A 26982-nucleotide genomic window follows, 5' to 3' on the forward strand; every position below is an offset into this window, starting at 1 on the left:
AGAGTGGCGAAAGTGCTTCGACAATTGGTTCAAACGCATGCAAAAGTGTATAGATCTTTATGGGGGAATATTTTGAAAAACAATAAAGTGATTTTCGATGATTAATATTTGTTTTCGTTCTCTAATCCCGAAATATAAAAGGCAACCCTTACAAATTCAATGAACTTACCCATCTGCCTGTTCACTGCTTCACCAGTAAACAGACTGAAATATCATCTACATACGAGTATCTGTACCAGTACGAAAAATTGTTAATCAGCCAATTGGTGTGGATTTCATTTTCTAGGTTGTCAAAAAAAAATTCAGTTAACCAGTTCAATCATACTTTCACCTGAAGTGCGTTTCGCGAACTAAGGTAACATAATCAGATGACTATAGTATATTCTTAAGCAACGGAGTGATGAATCATTTTCAAGTGGTTGTTTCATAGGCGTACATAATTCAGTCGGTTGAAAATCAGAAAATGTATCAATTTTAAACATTCTCAAACATACTCAGTGTTGTATGTATGAGGTGAGAAACAAAAATATGGAATATAGAAATTAGAAACACCCAAAATTATTGTTACTCTTCAGTTTCATTCTTATTAGTCAGTGGACTATGCTTGAAGACTGGCAGTAAGCAAATTTAAAAAAATTAACTTCAAATGTTCAAGCCAGTCTTGGGTATACCTACACCGTAGGTTGAATGGACTGACGCCAATCAGAAAACAACTACTTCACTGGCTTATACCACGAACGGCGTTGGATTGTATCCGAAAGGCGTCAGTGCAGGAATCTTCACAGCAAAATTTCCTGCATATGCAATTGGCAATACAACTGAAAGAGTGGACCTTCAATTTCGCATATTCAATTGCATATGCAGGAAATTTTTTGTGAAGATTCCTGCACCGGCGCCTGTCGGATATAATCCAACGCCGTTCGTGGTATTAGCCAGTGGAGTAGTTGTTTTCTGATATGCGTCAGTCCATTCAACCTACTGTGTAAGTATATCCACTACTGGCTTGAATATTTGAAGTTTATGTCTTTAGTTTTCTTCAGTTTCAATTGAAATTTTCAGTAATTTTTCTATAAGAAACACTTTTAAATACCTTCACAGCTCAACTGGTTCAATCAGTTATATCTAAAATATTCTCAATTTCAGTCGGAAATGTGGATGACGCCAGTATTTGATCAGATCTAGTAGTGCTTCAATCAAGTACTTTATTATCTGGAGAATACGAATTTGAGATAAAGCCCTTGCATCTGTCTCAATCAGTGTTGTTATACATAGATGATATTCACTTTCATTTCAGCAACGCCAGTTTGTAATGTTGTCCAATGACTTTGGAAATTCATGGTATCACTACAAAAGGCAATTTCAGAAAATAACTTGAGGTTATTCTCAAATAGCGGATGGAGTCCTGGAGATACAGCTGCCATATGTAGTATAACACACTGAAGATGAAAACACCCCTGTATTTTAGTAATTTTTGAAAGCAGATATTTAATTTTTGGTACAGGCGTAACCCCCGTCGAACAATCAAGCGGCGTTGGAAAATTTCGGCTCCTACCGAGCAACGTCTGAATTGGTAGCAAAGTGCCAAAAACGACACTCCTCAATAGGAAGACTCAACAAATTGTCTCTGGTGTGGATTCCTGGCCACACTGACCTGGGCGGCTATGAGGCTGCTGACTCCTTTTTTATTTTAGAGACCTTGATAGAGACTTTTCATCTCAAAATGAGGTGAGGAATCTGTAGTCGGAGTTTGTCGGTCTTATTCTGACTTACCCTGTAAAAATAAACCAGCAAGAGTGGGAATTCTCAATTTCTTGAAGGAATCTCTTCATGACTGTTGCCATTCTAGATCAGGGGTCTCCAAACTTTGAAGCCTTCGAGCCATAATGATTTTTTCAGTTTGTTCCAAGGGCCAATTTCTGCCCTTAACTATATTTCTTGACTGGGATAGTCGCAAAATGCGTGACCTAAGCAAACTTACGCTTTTTTTGCATTTCAATTATTATTTTGTATTGTGACACTTAACGACATCTAGTGGCGAGTAGTGGTACTATGTACTATCTTTTCCAGCTACCCGCTAGGTGGCATTAGGCGTAATTAAATATTTGGAATTACCGCGTTAGTTCGAGAAAGTTCTGGTTGTAGCTAGTGTATTCCGATCACCTCGAGATGGCAGTAATAATTGCATATAAAAAGGCTAGTGGCGCAACTGCGAGTTAGTCTGCGTAGGAAAGGCGAAGGAAGCGAAACTGTCTATTAATAAAGTAACACCCGTCAATAAAAGTATTTTGATTTGACTTATTGTTTTTATGTGTGATTTGTTACTATGGAAAAGAAGCGAAAAATCGATAGTGAATGCAGAACGTTTCAAGAAAAATGGAACTTTCAGTATTTTGTGATTGAGTCCAGTAATAAGGCGCTATGTTTAATTTGTAATGAAACCATAGCTGTTCTCAAAGACTATAACATTAAATGACACTATGAATCAAAACATCTTCAAAGTTACTCCAAGTATACAGGAAGTTTGCGGAAGGAAAAATTTAAAGCTTTGAAACGCGGACTCAAATCGCAGCAATCTTTGTTCACCAAAGGGAATACTGCGCCAGTTTTAGTGTGGCTCTTAGTGTGGAAAACGTGGCAAACCATTCACCGATGGAAAAATGATAAAAGAATGCTTGATTGCAGTAGCCGAAGAAATATGCCCCGAAATGGTGAATTTATTTAAAAGTGTCAGTTTGTCAGCAAACACCGTGGCTCGGAGGGTGCAAGACATCGCAGAAAATATATCATCTCAACTGTCTGACAAAAATGGAGACCATGAGCGGTTTTCTCTAGCATTGGATGAGTCAACGGATGTGTCAGATACTGCTCAGGTGTTGATTTTTATTCGCGGAGTTGATGAAAGCTATGAAGTATATGAAGAACTTCTTGATATTGAGTTGAAAATGCCATCAATAAAAAGAACCTTCGATGGTGAAATTTGAAATCTGTAACAACTGATGGAAGCAAAAATATGTATGGTAAAAATAAAGGAGTGGTTACACTTTTGTCAGAGGCCGTAGAAAATTATGGTTGTTCAAAACCATTAGTCTTACATTGTATCATTCATCAACAGTCCTTGTGCGGAAAATGTTTGGATATGTCTGAAGTTCTAAAACCAGTCATATCAGTTGTTAACTTCATCAGATCCACTGGGCTGAATCACCGACAATTCCGCGAGTTTATTCAACAGATTGGAGAAAATGATTTACCATATCATACTGCCGTACGCTGGCTTAGTTGCGGAAAAGTCCTTAAGCGCTTTTTTGAACTTCGAGCAGAGATCGAAATTTTTTTAAATGATAAGCAGCGCCCTTTTGCCGATTTAGAAAATAGTGAATGGATGTGGAAGTTAGCCTTCTATGTCGATTTGACAAATCATATGAACGAACTGAATTTGAGATTGCAAGGAGAAAATCAGCTTCTCCCTGATTTATACACCAATATCGAATCCTTCAGGCAGAAAATAATACTATTTCAATCGCAATTACGTAAAAACTGTTTCACACATTTTGAAACATGTGAAATATTCAGCCACACTACAGAGACTGAATTTCCCGTCAATTTTGCAATCGAAACTATGAGTGCTTTGAAGATAAATTTTAATACTCGTTTTTCAAATTTTGATGTCATTGCGAATGAAATTAAGCTTTTTCAAAATCCTTTTGATTCTGACATTGAAACCTTGTCTCCGGAAGTCCAAATGGAAATTATTGATTTACGGTGCAGTGATATGCTTAAGAACAAATATCAAAATTCATCTTCGTTGGAATTTTATAAGAGTCTTCCACTGGAACAATTTGATAATTTGCATAAATTTGCTCGTGGGTTATTTTCTGTTTTTGGTACTACTTACTTGTGTGAGAAAACGTTTTCCAAGATGAAGTACACAAAGAATGTTTACAGATCTCAATTAACCGATGAGCATCTTAAATTTCTTTTGATAATTGGTACAAGTAAAATTGATCCGCAACTACCAAGTATTGTCGGATGAAAATCACAATTACATAAATCTCATTAGTCTTTTTGTTTTACTGTGATTCATTTCAATTACTTGTTTGTTATCAATATGCTTAAACTTAAACCTTGCAAGAAAATAAAACCGAGTAATTATCATTCTGTGTTTTCTTCTTCAACTTGTCACAGCAATAGTAACAACAATTAGGTAATCTTTAACTGTCGCGGGCCAGATTGATGACAGTAAATCATTGGCTGTCGCGGGCCGGATTGATGAAACTGACGGGCCGGATTTGGCCCGCGGGCCGTAGTTTGGAGACCCCTGTTCTAGATCATCAATGATTTTGGAGTATAAAAACTCCCATCTCCCAGTTTAGAATTCCGTATATTATGTGAGAATTGATGGTCGCATAGTATGTATACACTCAGCAAAACTTCCTTGCTGCAGAGATTTCGCATGAATCTTGGTGCCTAACATTTTTTTTTCAATTTATCTGAGAGTAGGTCACTATGTGGATTCCACGTAAGTTTGTGATCTACAGTGAGACCGATCATTTTTGTTATTGAGCAGGATGTAACGTCCAATTCGTCATATTTAAATATACTGAGAGTGTCATTCATATAACCTAACGAATATTTCATTTACATTGTTTTATAGATGTTGAGTGGTACATGATTTTTAGTAGCCCCTGTAATTACTTTTTTATAGACCGATTCAGTTTTTTCTGGAAGTACTATGGAAGCGTTTGCTTCAATCAAAAGGTGTCGTCTGCATATGCAAATATGTGTACCATCGTAAGGAAATGAAGATACGGTTTTATATCGTGAGCATAAATCAAAAAGAAAAGTGGTCCCAGTATGGATCTCTGAGGAATACCCTATTTTATTGTTATTGAATCTCTTTCCACACCTTGTACAATGACTTGTTGTTGTAAATTCATTTCACACAAGAGATTCCAATTATTCTTACTAATTTTCACTCAACCAAAATCTTTGATGTCAACTAAAATCATACAAGTCTACCCTTTCAGAGTAAATTCACCCGGACAGGGTAAATACTAGACAAAAACATTAATATACCCTTCTCGATTGAAAATATATCACGTGTCGATCGAAACGATCAGGCTTTGTCGAATCTAGTTTAATTTCTCTATGCAATCAACCGTTGAACAGCACGTTGACATTTCGTGGTCTACGTTGACGTCATCTCCTACGTGCTATCTAGCAATAAACTTGGACCAGTACACGTGGCTCAATTCGATGAGGTGGTTCACTTAAAGTTCATTCATGAGTTACTGAAGTGGTGTTAGGTTGGGTGATAATCGAAACATATATCTTCTCAAATGTGACTGTTTGCAATGAAACTTGATACAGAATGGAATTTCCACTCGAAACATCAATACCAAATCATTTTCAGTTTTTTCAAATAGGTATAGAAAATACTGTTGAAAATTTCCTCAGGTGAATATCTGTAGCCTCATATGTTTGGCAAATGTCAGACTATATTATATGCTTTCTGTAATAGACAAAAGTTTTTTTTAAGTACAGCGGTGTACAGAGTGCGCCAAATTGAACACTTTTGAAGAGAAACTTTCAAAAATGTGCATTTTCAGAAAGTTTCTATAATTCTTTTCTGTCAGAAATTTCTTGTTTCTATGAAAACATTTCCAAAGCACTTTCCCCCGTAGAATTCAATGGTTTAAAAACTTACGTTTTCAAATAATATATCAATAGTTAGTTATGGATGAGACACCCTATATATTCCTGCATATTTTAATAGAGCTTAAAATTACGTTTCCAGAAATATAGCACACTTTATGTTTTGCTGGAATCATCTTTGAAATACAGAGCTTTCAGGTTTTTTTTTATGTAGACTTTGAAACCACAATTTGATCAAGTTGGTTTTGGACGATGAGGCGATAAAACAGAATGCAAATTTTTACTGGTAGCTGCCAAATTTTGATTTAAGCAGTAAAGGCGCTCTTCAACACGCAATTTGAAAATATCAACAGGCCGAACGGCGGCCAACAGGATGATTTCGAAAAAATATAAATTCAAGCCATACAGGACCAGAAGACTTCATCAACTCAAATCAGGAGATTTTGAACGCCGCATGGCTTTTTGTCAGTGGTTCCTGGAAAGTTATAACCAAGTTTTTCCATAAACACGCGTAATGAAATGTACAAAGAATGGCTACGTGATAAAGATAGCCTCGTAATATTTCAACAATTCAAAAACTACAGAAATAAATCAAACGGCATGATGAAACAAGCAAAGAATAAATATTACAAAAAAAAATAAATAGAAGCGAGAGTTGATGGATGTAGCCGTTACTACGTGGCAGGAAATCATGATGAAGAAAAGAGAATTGAAACTTTCTATGTTTTTATTTGTAACTAACATTACAGCAGTTTCGTCCTATAAGGACATTTTCAAATGAAACAGGAATGAAAGAAGCTGGAGAAATATCGAATACTTTCGTTAAACATTTCACAAGTATCGGTAGAAAATTAGCGAAAAATATCTCAAATATAGAATTGAATAGTGAGAAACGACTACCAAACTCATTTTTCCTTGAAGAAACCTCTGAGAACGAAGTGAAAAGTTTGATTTTGAACTTGAAGAATAATAAGGCACCTGGATTTGAAAATAGAAGTCCGAAAACTCTCAAATGCATGGTAAATATTATTTCAAAACCTCTATCACACCTATTTGACATAGTATTGAGCCAAGGATACTGGCCATCTCAGCTTAGAGTATATAATATCATCATCATATATATTATCATATGATGATCATATGATATATATACAGTGTGACCCATTTTTAATGGAAACACCCCCCTAAAATTTGAAGTTGTAAACCGATTTTGATAATTTTTTTTTAAATGTCAAGTACTGAAAGGTCTACCTTGGGACAAAATTTGAAATGTTTGATAAAGTTTCAGGGCATACTACGATATTTCACCTAATATTTCAATTTGAATCTTAGTTGTCATGGAAATGATATTACAGTTTGACACTTGAGAAAGATTTGAATGTACTATTGTCAACAATATTCACCTTACAGTTCTTCGAATTATTTTGTGTCATGGCTGCAAGATTGAGCGTAAGAGAGGAAATTGAAATTGTACGCTTTTCGGGAGATGACGTTAGAAGTGCTAGAGAGGTTTGTAGAGTATTCAATGAGAGACATCCAGGTCGTTCTCGTATTAACTGCGGTACGATAAATAAAATAAATAAAATATTCAATGAAACTGGTGCAGTATCAGAAATTATGTTAAAAAAATTAATCCTGTACAAAGACGAAACAGGAATGATAGGAATGATCAAACCATTTTAGATTATTTCGAAAATAATCCTAATGCCAGTATAAGGAATACCACTTTGGATTTGAATATTGGATTTTATATATTGCTTGGCTCTACTTCTTCCTTTGAATGGAATGATCATCTCATCAATTGCCATGTATTCTGTAGGTGTAGCAGCACCAGCAAATGACTTTTCCAAAATATCCAGATAGGGTCGTACCTTGATGAAGCAATCTTTATTATGTTCTGGTATCTCATCATTATTTAGAAAATGTAGGTATCGCTTTATTTCCTCATATCATTTCAAAGACATTGCATTAGCAATAAGGTCAAAACCTAAGCCTGGAGTTGAAGACCAGTACATGCGATATGCCGGATACTTTATGTACGTCATGATAATATTTATGGCAAAAAAATGCTTCATTTCACTCACAGTGACATTGAATGAATGTTTTTCTGATTGGACCGCATAACGTATCGTTTCTTTAGTTGTGAGATCAAATATTTCTTCTGGAAATAGTTTTGAGAAAAATGCATATGGTGTATCTCCCGTAACATTGATGAGGTGCTGACCTTGAAATATTGGTGCCTTCCCTTTATGGGCATTGTCTTTCCCAGAATACCATATGAGAGGTTCTTGGATAGCATCAGTTGCAGAAACGGAACTAACTCTGTATCTATTAGCTATTTCACTGAGTGGCAAATCATATTCACTATCTTCACTTGACTCTGAAACATCATCTTCGATTTCAGTAGGACGGTGAGGCACACTAAATGATACATCAAAATCATCATCTGAATAATCATTCTCCACGAATTCAATTTCGTCCAACGGAATTATTTGGATTTTGAATAGAGTCCAAAATACGAACAGACCCTTTACTCGTTCCATAAAATGTTTTTACAGGTATTTCGTCACTCATTATGATCTCCTGCCTGGAATAAAAACAGATTATATACAATACCTGATATTTTTTCAAACCTATACATTCAGCACACATTTGCACAATGTACACATATGCGGCCATATACTCCATCGAGCATACGGTTGAAAATACCAACACAATTACATGTTTCTAATGATGAATAATTAGCTAACAAGTTCTCGAAACACTTACCTATTTTTATTTCTCCAAAACTCAATTATGTTGCTGATGAAATGAAGAGGTAAATTGGTGAATATAACCTCAAAACATGCAGGAACCCTCCTAGCCGGCAACAGGTAGTATGAAGCGAATCTGACTCATATTGCATATGCGTAATAAGGAAGAAATAAGGCAAACCGCCAAAACTGTTGCCTCCGGGCACATTTGAACCAATAATATTATGATATAAATCGACTTTGAACCAAATGTACACATATGTGCTTATATCCCTCAAGAGGTTAAATTTGCAAGTCCTCATCTTCTGTAATATTCAACTCTTCTGGAACAACATTTGCGTCAGAATTATTATCATCATCTGGTATAATAGTAAGAACACGTTCATAAAATGACAAATCATCTTCTGCGGCATTTCTCCAATCACGACCATAATATTTTTTAACAGTGTATCGACATCGGAAAGCTTTTCTTTTTTGACCTGCACTTTATTCCCAAGGAGCTCTGGAATCTTAGCTTTATTTTTAAACCGCAAACACACTAAATCACAACAAGACTGCTTCACTTTCAAACAACTACTGACAAAAATCGTATGTTTACGTAAACAGTGAAGAAACCGTGCACAAAGGAACAGGATCTACCAAGTTCTGAAACTGTAGCATGCAATGAATAAAGGCCGCCATACACTGCAATGTTGCCCGACAATTTTAACCGTGGCGAGTAAAATTGTGCGTGCAAAATTGTAGGGACGAAGCGTTCATATATTGTCAGGTCACAAAGCCAGTTCGCAGGTAGTTTGGACAGCGACACGATGAAACGAGCACATAAACTGGCAGTGGCAGCGGCATTAGTAATAAAAAGGTAAAATAGAAAAAAACGTCGCAGGTGGTCCAAAGATTGGCTGCTAAAAAGACAGCAATTTTCACATATTAATTTGTTAACTTTATTGAAGTTACAAAAAGACGTAGTTTAGTTATTCTATTTTCAACATGTCGTTTAATTATTTCAGAAGTTTTCATTCTCAGCACTTCATAATTTCACAGTAATTTAATTTCATCTGTTCTTGCATAGAATTCATGCCTTTCCGTTTTGGACAATGGAAGTCCTAAACATTTCTTCTTATACAGAAACATTGTCAAGCACCTTCAAACAATCTTAGTTTCAACGTTACCACATTGTTTAGCTTCGCTCTTTGTCTATAAAAACAATTTTGTCATTATACTTCTTTGAAATCACCTTATTTTCAGTTTAACCAGTTTTTTTATCTCCAACATTTTCAAACTGTGAAAACCCAAATAACTGTTCAATTTGTTGGTATTACAATTAACAAATTAATATTCGGTTTCTTTCCAAAAAAATTAACAATTCCTTACATAAACATAGAAAATACCCCATATATTTTTATTATCACCTGTTGTAAATGTTCCTGTTCTGCTAGTTCCTGATCACTTTCAATATTAGATTGGCTCTGACGCGAAACTTCTTGGTCCTCTAAAAACTGGAAATGTGTAAAATACCACAAATGTGGCTCATATACTGCATCACTTCCTACGCCGGATTTTTTTATATCTATTACTTTCTTCCTTTCTTTTCTTACTGATCCTCTCATGGAATCTATTCTCTTTTTAACAGTCTCCTTCATCGCATCAAGGTCTACCTGCTGTACTTTCGTCACTAATTCCTGGTACGCTTTGTTTTTCATTATTTTGTTGCTATATTCTTTGCAGTTTACTTTCCAGTTTCTATTACAAAATCTTTGCTGCAAGTTCTTGTATCCATGTTTGAAGTATTTTTGCAAGAAACACACCCTTTTTAAACGAGTTTTCGCTGTCGATGAATGACGGTTAAGATTGCTATGCCCACACACACGTCGACTTGCACGAACCTGTTGACACGTACGTGTAAAATTATGGTGGCGACCGTAATTCAAATTGCCGAATAAGATTGTCAGTACTACGCCACACACTGCAATTTTGCACGCACAATTTTACTCGCCACGGTTAAAATTGTCTGGCAACATTGCAGTGTATGGCAGCCTTAACATAATACTATTGGATCGACGCACCTTGTAAACAACACTTACGGCAGTGGATTTACACACTTTTGTAACAGTGTTTATGAAGAATGTAGCTAGTTTTGGAAACGTACTATTTTTTTAATATCATAGTAGGTATTACTGAAAGTAATCAGATTTGATCCACTACAATTATGTGTCAAAGCTGTCAAAGAAGGTATTGTCGCCATTTTCTCAATTTTAGTGAAACAAGGATGTAATTAGTTATGGAAACGCACGCCTCATATAATTTACTGAAATCTGAAAATGAAAAATAGCAAGTATAATACAATAAGGTTACGAATTGTTTGAATCTTCTGAAAACGACACAAAATGCGACTGGTTCACTTTACATTAAAATTCCCCTCCTTATCTGTCCTTCCCAATTTGCCAGTCATACTTTCCCAAGCACTTCCCTTTTTCCTCTTTCCATTCCAAGTCTTGAGTGTCCGAATAAAATTTTCCTCGATGCGACTCCCAAGTGGTTGTCTCCAGGAATATTGAAGGCAATCTACCTTGTGATTAGTGCAGGTTCTCTCTGTCGCTAGGTAGATTGCCAATCTGTCGTTTGTTACAGGAGTCGAGAGCAACCTGACTTCATTTACATTTACATTAAAATTAATGGCTGACGTGGATGAATGCCGAATCACGAAATGAGCGTATGAATCAGAAATTGTTTCAGAATGTTTCTAAGAGATCGTAAGACAGTATAACATCTTTCTGATCGTTAAACCCCACCTAGACTCGCTGAAAAACGTTTTTTTATGGAGCACTCGAATTTATTGAACTATAAAGCTACTGAATACCAATATCAAATAGAACAATACGAACAGATCATTATAACTAATTGGTTTCATTAATTATGAAATTATAGCATTTCCAAATAATGTCTGTATAAAGTCGATATGATGAAAGAAGAAAAGAGCTATAATGAATATTTCAATAAAGTTATCAAACTATTATTCAGAATTCAATGATATTCAGTAAAAAAATTTAATACATTTTTCAATCTTTCTCTAAATTTGCACAATTCTTCATTTATAATGGCAACTTATGATAATTTCTAGAGGCGTTACGGAATAACAGATTTTGTTCTAAACTTGTTCAATACCTCTTTAATTGGATATCACTTGAATTTCTTGTGTAAATGGATGGAACTCATGAATCCACTTTACTTTCGTATTGTCGCAACTCAGTTCTCGCTTGGCTATTAACGAGAGGATTTTTATTTGCTGTTTCACCCATTCATTCATTCATCCAAAAATAATGAAAGAACTCATTTAAAACTCAATTGAATATTTATTGTAGAAGAAAACGGTAAAAATACTTTAAATAAACTCACACTCAAATGTTAATAAGAAAATACATTAAAACACCAAGAAACTTACATCATACTGCCACCCAGCAGGATTGAAGAGAAGGAGATGTGCTGCATTGCTGATGATCAATCGATACTCAAATGAATACTGAATACTGTCTGTTGTCTGTTAATGATCTTGACCTCCCTCAATATTTATAAAGAACTATACGCTGACATTGCGACTTTGATCCGGTCACTGTACAGAGGTAAAATGCACAGCATGCAATCTATGCCAAGTTTGCGTATTTGGAGATTGTTTTATATTCCATATCCTGTGATCGGATCAATTTTGATGTCTATGAACTTGAAATAATAAAAGATGGAATTCTGAATACTGAGTGTTCTTGTGTTAAAATATTGAAGTGAGGTTGGAATATCTTTCAATTTATGTATTTACTTAAATGAATCTGAATTATTTCATGATTATTTTCTATATTTGACAGTATACACGAGATCTGTCAAAAAAAATAACGTGAACTTTTATTTTCTTAAAAAATATTTAGCAGGAAAAAATTGCGGGTACCAAATCTAGTGAACACAGTGGCTGAGGCATGAATACGGTGTGTTTTTTAACCAAAAAGTTACGAACAAGCACCTGTAATACATCTGCTCGTACGAATACGAGCAGGTGAATTACAGTGATACAAAGCCCATGCATTGTTTTTTACACAATACCGGATGTTTTCTTCGTATTGCTTCTCGCAAGCGACGCATAACATCAGTGTTCTACTTCTTATTGACATACGAACATGTGACATGAACTCCTGGTGCACTACGCCCCGGTAGATGAAGGAAACATGAATACCGCCATCGCCTTTCGCTGATCTGGCTGTCAAGGGAACCCCTACTCCTCTGAACTCACCCCCCCCATCGTGCAGTCGACGCATAACGTCGGCCTCACGAAAGGACGAAACCAGCGGGGTTTCAATTTATATCCTAAATCAACATAATTACAATAAACTTTCAACAAAAACTTAAATTGTTACATTTTTTAAAAGTATACTTAGCTAATAATGATCTCCTATATATTCTTCAATGAATAGCAGGCTATCAAAAACAAAAGGCTGATAAATATAACGATCCCAATCTACTCGTTACGTTATCCAGGGCCCAGGGCTTATCAACAACACTTTAACAAAAACCTTCATTTCATCAGTTCGGACTTCCATTGTCTAATAAAATATAAATTGATTTGAAATTCCGGAAAAAATATTAAAAAAATTAACCGAAAATAACAATTTTATTTGAACAAAAAAACTGAAATTACAAAAAAACAACATAAAACCAAACAACAAACAAAAAAGAAAATTGAAATATTAATAAAAGCTGAAAATTAAAAAAATGAAAATTATTATTAACAAAAAATTAAAAATGAAAATGAAAAGATTTCAAACCAAGTTATGTCACGACGTTTCGATTGTTAGTCTCCACAATCGTCTTCGAGTGATAACTGGACTTATTTCTCCGAGATCCGACTATTTATAGGTCATTCGAGTGCTTTCACCTATCCCCTCTTTTCTCTTTCTCTCTCTCCGCTTCATTGGTTTTTAGCGGGACCTGATCGTTTGGCGGGAGTTGGTCGTGTTCCCCTTGATTAGAGGTTTCCATATGTTATGTATCTCTACGCTAGCCTGACTAAATGCGTTGTTGGAAAACATATACGCGGCTTCTTTGAATTTTCTCCTAAACCAGTGTTCCTCTTTGTGGATGATTGAAGCTTGAGCCCACTTGATATTATGTTGATGAGCCCAAACATGCTCTCTTTCGGATTTGCTGGTTTCTTCTAGCTGTGTGTGTTTTTTGTGCTCAGCAATGCGAACTTTAATAACCTGTTAGTTTCACCGATGTATGATTCTCCGCACTCGCAGGGTATCCGGTAACTGACATTCTTGAAATCGCAGTCCACGTTTGGTGGCCTGGTTTTCGTGAGGCTGCTACGGATAGTGTTCCCAGATCTGGAGTAGGTCCTGATGTTATACTTAGACCCAATCCTTCGTATTCTTTCCGATAATCCTCTGATGCAGGGAAGTACAAGTACTGGTTGTGGAGGCTTCTCTTCCTTGTGTATCTCTTGCTGTCTTCTAGCTAAAGTCTGTTCTACCATCACTCTGGAGTAACCATTCCGTTGAAGGTCGTTTTTGATGATACCTATTTCCCTTTCGAGACCTCCCTTTGTATTACAGAGCCCGAAGGCACGGTCTAGTAGAGTCTTGATGATTCCTCTCTTAGCCGATTGATGGTGGTTGGATTTCTGATTCAGATACTGTCCTGTGTGTCATAACCTACATGTTACATTGTCTAGCGTCCACAAACTAACAACAATTTGGGTTCTCACACCAAGTCCATACCAGGACCGGGGAGCGAACCGTTCAACAGCTTTTCTCTCAAGTTTTATTTTCGGCAGTTTGCCTCTCATTGTTTCCTTTCACACACACTCTCTATCCATTCATTCGCAACGTGAATCCATTCCCTCTTCTTTCCATTCACCCCCTGAAGTGTATTCCTTCATTTTCTCACTCGAGTCGCTCTTTCCATTCGCGCCATCCGACTTTCTTTCCTTCCATGCATCTCTCAAGCACGTGCTCTGCCGTTTCAAGCTCCCATAACCACAGGGGCATTGAACCTCAGGTCCCAGGTTGAACCTGGCTAGGTAACCCGGGAAGTTTCCATGCCCCTTGAACAGTTGGACAGCCTTCCTCGACACATTGAGCGATTCAAATCCGACTGTTCCACAGTATCTGTATAACAGCCGCCCAGTCGTTCCGTCTTCCCATTCCCTCTGCCATTCTTCCATAATGCGCTGTTTTATCCTTTTCCTCTCCTCATTCTAACTATCCATTGTCCTCACATTCCAAGTGACACTTTCAACGTTGAGGCTTCGAGTTGCCTCTTCATGTGCCTTCTTATCACCCAGGTTACCGCTCTGATGGCCCCTGCGCCATACGAACTGGGTCTGTGCCCCTCTTTCTCTCCCTGTCTCAATCATTCTCTGAATCACAGCCACCCATTTATTCTTTACTCGTATCGCATTCATCCGCTCTACAGCCATGGTAGAATCACTGACCTCGGCCATACCTTCGGCGAAGGTATGGCCGAGGTGTACGTGGATGCCGGAGCAAATATGGAAAACTCTTAGTTTCACCAATATAGGATAAGAGGCCATTGAATGTTCGCATTGCCGAGCACAAGAAACACACACAGCGAGGGGAAACCAGCAAATCAGGAACAGCAGACCATGTTTGGACCCATCAACACAACATCGAGTGGTCCCAAGCTGAGATCTTGCACAGAGAGGAACATTGGTTTAGAAGAAAATTCAAGGAAGCCGCCTACATGTTGTCCAACAACGTATTCAGCCAAGCCAGCGTAGAAATACGCAACATATGGAAACCCATCATCAAGCGAAAAATGGCCAACTCCCGCCAAAACGGTCATCTCCCACGGAACCACTGAAGCGGAAAATGGAAAGCGGGGATAAGTGAAAGTACTCGAACGACCTATAAATAGTCATCTCCCGGAGGAATCAGTCCAGTCATCACCCGAAGACGATTGTAGATACTAACAATCGAAACGTCATGAACTAACGTGACTTGGAATCTATTCACTTTTTTATTTTTATTTTCTTCCTTTTTTCATTTTTTCATTTCTTTATTTTTATTTATTCAATTGTTCTATTTTTACTTGTATTTCATTTCGCTATTATTTCATTTCAGGTTTATTTTGGTTAATATAATTATTAATTTCAGCTACTCATTTTTAATTCTTCTTTTTTAGTTGTTTCATGTAATTCAAATCATTTTATATAGTAGACAATTGAAGTCCGAACTAGTGAAATTTAAACTGGAATCGATAAAGAATATAGAGACTTCTCAGTGCAATTTCTCACCGACGTGACGCCACATCATTACATTCATGACCGGAAAATTGCAATCTGGAGATTGGGACGTGGAATGGGTTTGAATTGAATAAACTCTAGTTATTGGCCATCATGCGCTCCAACATAGATACTTCCTCTGCCGAAGATATTCCGATTTGCCCTCAAAAACTTCATGTAATGATTTCGAATGTCATATTTGAGATATTATGACTTTTTTTACATTTACGAGAACATGTGAGTTCATTGTGATAAATACATAGTATGCTTGATCAAATTGGATAATTTCATTCGAACTGAAATAACAACTAAAAACTTCTTACGTGAATACACTTTGGAACAACACCGCAATCATGCCTCAGCCACCGTTTTCACCAGATTTGGCACTCTGCGACTAGTTTCGACTGTTGAGAATTGTCGTTAGTAGGGAGGTGACAGCTGGTTGATGGAAAAGCAGATTTTTTTCAAATTTCAGTCACTAATGGTTAATTGAACGGTACTTTTATATTTCATTGATCAATGTTTATTCATGGACTGTGAAAGTGAAACAGACTAGCCATCAAAATCCCCAGCATGCCTGAGTCTATACATCATAACTAAACAATGGTAGACGAAAGATTTGTACAGAACCATTGAACTTCAAAAATATTCATTTAAATTCAACCTGGTTGATAAAACAAAGGCTGATGCATTGTCCTTTCGTCGAGCAAAGCAAAACGAGACTTATTTATGTGCTTACTGGTAGATAATACAATCAACCTGTCCTGATTTTGTCTTGGTTGGGAAGCAACCGTGCCTCTGGGAACAATGTGCTTGTATTTCGAATGCGAGATGAATTATTCCCAAAACAGAGAACATCAATGAAATAAAGTATTCGCCCAGAGGGAATTTCCAATCCTTGGATGGTTTACGCTGAATTTAATAATTTCCCGACAGAATATTGTCATATAAATATCCGGAATTCAGTTGTTTAAAGAAATACGTGTATTTTTAGATATTTTTCATTGATCAAAACTGGAGCTCTGCTATCATTTCACTTTTTTTTTACATTCAGATAAATCTGCCTGATTTTCATGTTCATCCAACATAGAAAAGGTGATCGTGGTTTTTTGAACGATGAAATCATTTTTCAAGGTCTTGAAAATCTCACGATATGACGTTACTGTTTGTAGTGTCAAACTACGAGCGGTTCAAACTTCTTTTGCTTCAACATTTAGAATTATCTCGAAACTGAAATGAGTTTGTGGTTGATTGATCCCAATGAGGTATTTATGATGACTATGTAAAGCACAGGATATATCTAGAAAGCTATCAAATACTTCATGTCATTTTCTTCTGAAGTCATCATCATCATCGTTTATTTACACAAAAGAAAAACAGCAACCATAATAAGGCTATACATTTTGCAAATAAACATTGGGAAACCCACAGAAGCAACAGGTGTTGCTTGTGCGTGGTGTAAATAAATTTTTATAACTTCAGATACTAAAATTAATAATGAGTATAAGGTTAACAAAAGGGTGAAATAAATATATACAGAATATTCAAAAACTTTGTAGACGTGTAAGTAATCATATGTGGTATAAATAAAATAGATTAAAATAACCATTATAACAATCATAAGAACATCCGAGACTTTTATATATAAAATGAATCACATGTATAAGAAAAATCATTCGGATCACAAAACAATTGGACACGTGTAAGGATGAAATAGATCACATGGGACGTGTAAATAAAATTTCTTACAAGTTGGAAATTGTCTTGCGAGAGCGTAACGGTGAGTAATTTTTTTTTTATTCGAATAGAACATTTCAAATGGCATCATCAAATATTTGACCAATTTTCTCACGAGGTTGGCTTCTAATTAATTTATCGACCGCTTTTTTCAGATGTGAAAATGATTCTAGGGAATGTATGCTATCTGGTAGGGAGTTGAATACAGTTGGTCCCAGAAAATTATAAGACCTCTGACCTACATTCTTGGATGCATATGGTATAATATATTTATTTTTGTGACGTGTGATATACTCATGGCTCGGCCGACTTAGTTTTCTCTTTTCCTTGAATTGATTTAGCACAAGTGTCTTATAAAATAATTGTCTTAGGTCGAACATCCCAGATTCCTCATACAACTTGTCACTACTATAGCGGAGAGACTTGTTCAACATTAGTTTTAAGAATTTCCTCTGTATTACGTTTAATGGATACAGGTAAGTTTTGGATACTCCTCCCCATCCTATTAGGCAGTATGTCAAATGACTTTGTACCAGACTATAATAAACTATTTTTTTTTGTTTCAGATCCAATCTGTCGTTAAGTTGGCGGAACTTATAAAGAATAGTTCTTAATTTTTTCACCAAATAATTTATATGGAAGTTCCATCTCAAATGAGAATCTATTAAAACTCCTAAGTATTTTATATTTGTCGTTGAAGATATTCTGAATGTATTTTGAATAGTTATGAATTGATATTGTGGCAAGGAAGATTTATAATTACAGAAAAGTAAGAAAAATGTCTTGTTGAAATTTAAGGAAAGTTGTTTGTAATCAAACCAATCTTTAATCATTTCCAGGTCTTTTTCTGCTTGTTCTTTGACCTCAAGCCAGGTTTCCCCAGAGTAGAAAACCGCAGTGTCATCTGCAAAACTAGTTATTTCACCTGAAGATCCTATAGAAAATAATTGGTTCACATATATACAGAATAGTACTGGACCTAAAACCGTTCCTTGTGGTACTCCATATTCAAGTGTTGGTAGAAAGGTCATGATGACACTCAGAAATTGTTTGGGACGAAGAGGTTTCGGCTTTTCAATTCTCCATCTTTATACATGGAATTATGTGAAAGTCTTACAAATGAAGGAAGGAAGCAAATAATTTCGAAATGAACTCTTCACAAAGTACACACATTTGTGTGCACCTTGTCATGCGAAGAAGTAAATTTCAGACACAAACTGAAAATACTGAACTCGCGAAACTACTTTAAACATTGAATTACACGAAAGAAAAATATTTTCAGAAGAACTACTTTCATATATTTTTCGAGGACAAAACACAAGCACTATATGAACATTCTTGAGGTGTTCTAAGAGCGGTGCCTGTGCGAAAGTAGCGATTCACATTGGACTTCTTTTAATACATTTGGAAAACGTTCTCAGGAAATGTATTCCAAATAAAAGCATTTATCCAAATGAAAGAATTCTTGATGAGTGAAGTTTGAGATGTACTGAGTTGAACCTCAAAACGATGAGCAGTTACAGTTCGTCTCGTATTCCTGATATGTACTGCTCTTGGTGGAATCAAATGTGGCAAGTCAATTGAAAACCTTTTGTGAAAGTATCTACGAAAGAGTGACAAATCTCCAACCATTCAACGATGTTCCAGACTATGAAGGTTGCAAATATTGTTCGCATCTCCAATCAGGTGGGTGGCTTTTTTCTGAATGAATTCCAGCAGGTTCGGGGCGGAGCTAAACAAGGTCTGATCTGAGCTTTATAAAGCATCAACAGTTGCTGAGGAGTGTACAGTTTTCTCATTCGGAACAGTTTTCCGAGCTTTTCAAAAGCAGCCTTTGCAATTCCAGCGACATGAGTGTGCCAAGACATATTGGTGTCCATTCCAACAAACTCATCAACACCAATTTTCGAAATCACTTCTAGATCCTCATCAAGATATACAACCTCCTGCTGCTGTTGGAGATGTGCATCCGCACCCGATGGCCTGGAATCCAAATGGAATGATGAGACAAATGAGCAAAGTGATATATTGGATTCTTGTTTTTTTTCAATAAGTCGTCGATATGAATAGAAAGAGGGTTGCAAACAATGTGGGTTTCAGGGGAACACCAGCGTTGATTTTGAAAGTATTCGACAGATATCCATAGACGGCCACTTGCAGGGAACATTCTTTGAGGAAGCTGAAGAGCCATAGCATCGGGGTTTGGCCAGAAAATCCTCATGCCACACACAGTCGAAGGCCTCAGAAATATAAGAAGATAAGAAATAAAATAAGGCCAATCTCATCAAAAGTAACCTAGCTCCAAAAGAACTCAATGATTCATATTGCTCTATTGGTGCAAAACTAAAAGAGAACATAAAAGCCAGCTGTAACCACTTGGAGTACATTAAAAATATAAATGTTGTTGAAAACTTTATTTTTACAGATACGTATGTACATGGGCTTATACAGAAAATCAATGAAATCAAAAATAAAATTTCGGCGGGTATGGATGGAGTGTCTGTAGAAATATTTGAATGCATTAATAAATAATTCAGGTATGGTATATTTCCCACATGTTTGAAAATAGCTATGATTATTCCATTACAAATTTCAGGCCCATTTCTTCATTATCGACCCTTTCAAATATTATTGAAAGATCAGTGAAAAAAAGACTAACGTCCTTCTTATCAATGAACAGTGTGCTATCTAGCCTTCAGTTCGGTTTTGAAAGTTCGAAAAATGCCACAGATGCCATTTTTTCGTTGATCATAAGACACTGCTACGGGAGCTCAGCCATTATGGGATAAGAGGAACAAATTTGAACTGGTTTGGTTCATTTTTGATAGGACGTCGACAGGTTGTTCGAACATCAAATTATCAGTCTGATCTCAGTGACATAAAACATAGAGTGCCTCAGGGGTCTGTTTTAAGACCGATGTTGTTTTTAATAAATGGAAAGTGACCTGATAACCATTAACATCGTAAGACAATTTATTGTATTTGCTGAAGATACCACTATTATATGGAGTAATAAAGAAATTACTCAGCTATCAAATATGATTAAAATAGATATTCAACAAATTCAAGCCTGGTGTAACGCGAATTCCTTGTGCGTCAACCTGAACAAAACAAAATTAGTTACTTTCCAATGAATACTAGACGATTTGAATTTGGATAACCTCTACATAGAAAACAAACAGCACACTAAATTCTCAGGCATTCACTTAGACAATGAATTAAATTTTGAAGAACATGTATCCCATACTCTAAAAGAGTATCTAGTGGATGTTATGGATGTTATGCTATTAGAGTGATATCAAATGAACTAGGGTACAGTAGGGTGTAGGCCTGCTCTCCCAATCCAGCGATTATGGTAATTTAGTTCCAAAAACTGCCGTGGCACTACACTAAAGTGTGGTGGAGCACCATCGTGCATGTACCGCATACGGAATCTTTTCATTACTGGAATTTCTTCTAAAAGTCCAGGTAACACACATTCTAAAAACCTTCGGTATTCTTCTCCATTAAGTCTAGGTGGAAGGAAGTAAGGCCCAATGAGATGGTCACCGACAATTCTAGCCCAAATATTAAAAGAAAACTGTTCTTGAAAATTATTTTCTATCAAGGCGTGTGGATTGTTTTCGAGCCAAATGTGATTGTTGTGGAAGTTATTAATTGAATTGCGAGAAAAACAAGCTTCATCTGTAAACAATATTCGACTTAGAAAAAGCTAGTCTTACAGGAAAATCTCTGGGCAATAGAGCTTGCACACGTTGCATGTGATAGGGATATAACTGCTGGGCTCTTAAAATCTGCCACACTGTGACATGGGTAATATTCAGTTCTTCAGCTATTGTCCGAGTACTGGTATGAGGATTTACTTCAATCTCATTCAAAACAGCTTCTTCAATTTGAACTGTTCGTACCATTGCAGGCCTCTCAATGACAACCATCGATCTTTTAAAGCTGACTGTTTCAGAAAGTCGTGCATGAAGACATACAAAAGTTCTGTTAGGCACTACACGCTGAGGAAATCTTTCATGGTAAATGCGTCTTGCGGCATTCGAGTTTCCGTGAGCCATTTCATTACAAAAATGTATATCTGCCATTCCATTTTTAGTAAATTGAACCATGTTTTACAAAAATGGTTCGAAAAATAACCACTAAACACACTTTTCATAACAATTATAAATTAAAAGCTTATAAAGTTGACAACAACTGTCAAGTTATTTATTAAATGCTGCAATCGTTTTCCAATCCAACCCTTGGCTATTTTTTATGGTATTTTCAGAAGAGTGAGAAATTCAATGATGCGACGGCTAGACGGTTGTATTGAAGCCGAAGGAGGCCATTTCCAACACTTATTTCAGTGTAATTCGTTAGTCTAGATGTTAATGTTATTTAATATTTTTTGTTATTGTTACATAATTAGTAATGAAAAATTGTAAAAATAATAATTTCCGAAAGAAACATCTAATTCCCCATATTATTCCTTGTGAGGTCCAGGGATATGCAATTAGGTCGACTTTTTTTTCTTAAAAACTAGGCAAGATACGAAAAAAATCCATGAGACTATAAAGTTGTATATATAACTGCCTAATTCAAATAAATAATAAAAATTGCACAAAAGTCAGTGGCCTACATTTTTAAGTCAAAAATATTCGTTCAAATCCCGCTCGAGACGCCACTGGACTCAATAAACTGAATCACGTTCGGGCTAAATTAGCTCCTTAATATTATAAATACCATTGCCAAATTACAACAAAATTAGGTAACGGATATTTAAGATATTTACGAATAACTATTTTTTTATTTCAACACCCTGTTGACCCATGGACCCATGGACCCATGGACCCATGGACCCATGTTCATATGAACATTTCGTCTTAAAATTACCTATAGAATTGTCTGTTGAATTTGTGGAACATACTCAATTAACACCCTGTACTTACGAATGAACCTGCTCCTGAAACTCCGATCGTAACAAGGTACCTATTCGGCCGCATAGGTACCTTATATCGACTTTGTTCTTGCAGTCATTGTCTACACCACTGAAGATGTCTACTGCAGATGCAGACGAAACGCTTCTTTCTAAAAAGAACAAAAATACCTTCTTTCGACGCGGTACTGAAAGGTCATAACGGTGACGGAATGATTGTGGCTCTTGGTGGAGATGACGTTGATGAATAAACCACATTTTGATCAAAAAACAAAGCGTTTCTAAATATTCATAACCGTATACGTATGTATTTTGCCTCATTTTGATTTCTTTTAAAAAATTGGCGTTTTCTTCACTGAAGACAACATCGAAAAATCAAATAATGGGAACATCATCTACACCCGACAATAATACACTTTCCCCGTGAAAGAAATGTTCTCGTCTCAAGTCATAAAGGTTGAGTTCCGGATTTTCACATGTCTCTCGCGTTCAAATATTTCCTCCGGGGTAAACTTGTCCCGCGCACTTTATTTTCATAACTTTGGGATTCATCGTGTGGAATATGCAGGTTTGTTATTCATCTCAGAAGTGAGATGGGCGCTTCCTGAGACGTCTATTTCCTTATTGGTTTCTTTTTGCCAAGCTGTCTGCTTACGAGGCAAAAAAGGTTTTATTAAAAATATGCATGACACCCCAACGCTTCGTCAACGCTAACTCAGTTTATGACTCTTTGGGAATTGTCTGGTAGATCTGAATATCCTTCATCGTATGCGAAATTAAGTTGAGCCTATGTAAGGTTCCTTATTTGAATAGGAGGATTGCAGCTTCCATGTCTTGGAAATCACTTCAATTTTCCAGTAATGAAGTTCCATTATCTAACAACTATTACTTTTTACTCTGGTTCTCCATTTTAATACAAAAAATATCATTGAAGATAACTGTGATCAATGGGAGTGATATTTTATATCATAACTTTTCAATTTATCACCTATAATAATATAATATGATAATATAATATAATAATGTTTTTTTTTATTCGTACTATTACATCACATATTTCAATTCTACCAATAGAAAATGAATAAAACAGAAAAATACCACAAGAACATGAAATCTTTGTCCAAAACATTGAACGTGAACAATCATCTAAAACACAAATGTTCTCCAGATCTGTTTAAAAGCCTGCAGTGGACGCTTCGGGTCTATCAGGCCCAAGCAATTGCTTGTGCCGATGGTAATGCAACAGAAGCCAGGCGCATTTATCAGGAAAGATATCCTAATCGTGCCTTACCAGATAGCCGAACCTTTTCAAATATTCATCGTCGACTTGGGGAAACTGGTAGTTTCAAGAAAGGGACTCCGGAAGGTAGACCTCGTGTAGTAAGAACTCCTGAAATTGAGGAAGCGGTGCTGCAAGAAATTGAGGAACATCCTGAGACGAGTATGAGGAAGATCGCTAGAACTCTGGATATTTGTCATCAAATTGTTTGGCGTATTTTGGTTGATTTTTCGTTATACCCATACCATATTTCAAGAGTGCAGGTATTACTCCCTAGAGATTTTCCACAGCGTGTGAACTTCAGTCAGTGGTATCTACAAAGTATTGCACTAAATCCGCAGTTTGAGACATAAATTTTGTTCACAGACGAAGCAAATTTTTCTCGGAATGCCATTCAAAATTTCCATAACAATCATGTGTGGGTTGAAGAAAATCCCCATGCAATAACCGAAATCCATTTCCAACACCAATTTTCGGTTAATGTATGGGCAGGAATTATAGGTGATCATCTAATAGGCCCATTTTTTCTACCAGGACGCCTTGATGGTCGTTTTTATTTACACTTTCTCGAAGAAGACTTACCTGGGTTATTGGAAGATGTGCCACTTGCGTTAAGGAATCGAATATGGTACATGCACGATGGCGCCCCTGCTCATTTCAGTGTAATTGTCCGAAACCATTTAAATACAGTTTATCCTAATCGTTGGATAGGTCGCGGAGGACCTCAGCAATAGCCAGCAAGATCCCCCGATCTCAACAGTTTAGATTTTTTTTATGGGGTCACCTTAAAACTCTTGTGTATAAAATTCCCGTTAATACTTTAGAAGATTTAAGAGAGCGAATAGTTGCCTCGTGTGAAACTATACGAAATACGCCGGGAATATTTGAACGGGTGCGTAATTCCATGCGCAGAAGGGCGGAAACATGCATACTAAGTGCAGGTGGCCACTTACAACAATTTTTATAATCAGTTTTGGTATTATTACTAATTAACAAATTTGTGCTATTCGTTTAGACTTACTGTCACAAAATAAAATAAAACTCGTTTTTGTGAAAAATTTATTTTTTTGCAGATTATGTTTTGAAATATTATTAGGGAATCGTAATGCGTTATGAAGCAATTTTCAGATTCTCATTCATTTTAAAATTTATCTAATTTCTTAATTTGCTTTCTGTCGATTTTTATTTTTTTGAGTGAAAATCATGCGTCGGACAAAGAAATACCAAGAGATCAAATTTTCTCAAAAATAAATGAGGATTTTAAAAATTATTTTATTTTGAAAAGAAAGCATTGGCGTAGTACTTTTTCCCCAAAAATATTCAATGCGAAATCCGTAGGGATGCCACTGTTTGAAAAAATACAAATTTGTGTACATCAGAAAATCCGCCTTGAGGCATGGAACATATGTACCAAATATGCCAAAGATGTCTACAAAATTATTTCAGTTATTATTAAAAAACTGATTATTTTTGAAAACTTTGCTCAAAAGTTAAGGCGTTTAGGACATACGTCCATAGGAAGTTTTTTTCTTAAAATGGGTCTAAGAATTACCTCCTTAAATATTAGCATGTGTTTAAGGAACACCCTGTATATTACTTTAGCATGAGTGTAACATTTTTTAGCTTCTCCAGCTAACATTTCGTGCTCAATGAATGATAATTAAAAAAAAAAATCACAATACCCATAGTTATAATGATCAATACGTTTTTAGAAAAAAAAAACAGGTATCTCTCATTCAAATCAACGTAGAATATGTCCTTCTCATTTTTGCAACAGCATATTGTAATTATAATTGATTATAATTATGTGATTATCTTACATACTCTTTTGATATAAGCCAAACAACGAACAACATGTCACGAATAAAAACATTTCGAATTTTCGACTTCGGAATACTGAATTATTCAACTACTGAGGCAACCAACATCTTCTTGATGATATTCTCCAGCTCTTCGCAGTCAGTCGAAAATTTTCTCACCACCTCAGAAAGAAGAGCTGACGCCATATGATCTTCGTCAATCATCTGTCTGAATTTAGACTCGGATACTTCCATTTTCTCCAAAAACTGTGGCACAGCGGAATCTCCACCGATTCTTCTAGGCACGGCATCGTTGCTGGTAGTAAGTTCTGCAAGCAGTTCGAGTGGTATTGTCACCAAATCACAACCAGCCACAGCTTTGATCTCTTCCACTTTCAGGAAATACGCCCCCAATACTTTGGTGTTGTATCCGAATTTCTTGAAGTAGTTGTAAATATTACTTAAGGCAGTTACTCCCGGGTGTTGGTCTTGGACGAAGGGTCCCCCTTCGTGCTCTTGGTACCACTGCCCGATAAGACCTACAAAAGGCGACAGGCAAGTCACACCTGCTTCTGCACCAGCTGCAGCTTGTACCAAAGTAAACATCGTTGTTAGGTTGCAATTCACCCTGTGTTTGTTCTCCAGGACTCCGGCTGCTTGAATGCCTTCCCAAGTAGCAGGAATTTTTATCATGACTTTGTCTTTTGGTATGCCTTCTTTAGCAAACAGGTTCACGATTTTCAAAGCTCTTTGGATGCAGCTTTCCGTGTCAAACGCCAATCTCGAGTCCACTTGAATGTGCACTATTCCAGGAATTATTTTCAGAATCTCTTTCCCAAAGAGCACAAGGACCATGTCGAAGGCATTTTCAATTCTTTCTTCCAGTGTTCTTCCAGTCTCTTTTCCTAATTTAACAGCTGTTTTCAGAATATGTTCGTAACGAGGCAGAGTTGCAACCTGTAGAATGATCGACGGATTTGTAGTCACATCTGTTACCTTGAATTTCTTTATGGCCTCGTAGTCAGCTGTGTCAGCAACTATTGTTGACCAGGCTTGTAGGTTTTCTAACGTGTTCTTCGTCATGATGAAATAGATCGACGACTAGCACAGAGACCTGCAAGTAACGAGTATTTGTTTTGTGCTTATCACAGGGTTATCTTTTAGCTGCCTGCCAAATAATCATTGTTTTGATAAAGTGTTGGTCTTTTAATGAAAAACAAGCAGAGGTGAAACCAAGTTCAGCTTAATTATATTGATAAAATCAAGACTAATTTTAAAATACGAGTAAAATAACAAAACAGACTAAATCGATCCATTCCCTAATTATGGAAGCACAACAAATTTGAAAAATAATTTATGGTGACATTCGCATCAGTTTACTGACGCAAGATTTTCACTATAATGTGTTTTACAAAATCCGAGACACGTGTTTCGCTATAGAATAGCTTCCTCAAACCTAAAATAAAGAAGTTTTTGTTAATACATCGGAAAAGTCTGGGGATATTTTTATAACATACTAAATATAAAAATAAATGCATGAGGTCGTTTAATTTCGA

At 36.2% G+C, this 26982-nt stretch overlaps 2 protein-coding genes across 2 annotated transcripts in view; one reads left to right on the forward strand and one right to left on the reverse strand.

The window, feature by feature from the left end:
* The window catches only part of SPR (Sex peptide receptor), a 187397-nt gene that overhangs the window by 54327 nt on the left and 106088 nt on the right, over nt 1–26982 (forward strand). The gene's annotated exons all lie outside the window — the stretch shown is intronic.
* On the reverse strand, nt 25529–26509 carry LOC111512890 (probable transaldolase). Its single transcript, XM_023169049.2, has one exon. It carries the CDS (start codon nt 26507–26509, stop codon nt 25529–25531), a length of 981 nt encoding a protein of 326 aa, XP_023024817.2.

The sequence above is a fragment of the Leptinotarsa decemlineata genome, unplaced genomic scaffold (genome assembly GCF_025532065.1).
Source record: "Leptinotarsa decemlineata unplaced genomic scaffold, Ldec_3_MD MMD2_tig00026328_RagTag_RagTag, whole genome shotgun sequence".
NCBI lineage: Eukaryota > Metazoa > Arthropoda > Insecta > Coleoptera > Chrysomelidae > Leptinotarsa > Leptinotarsa decemlineata.

Bases quoted from the DNA above. Each gene is read 5' to 3' on its own strand.
- LOC111512890 (XM_023169049.2), bottom strand. From the start codon at position 26,509: ATGACGAAGAACACGTTAGAAAACCTACAAGCCTGGTCAACAATAGTT.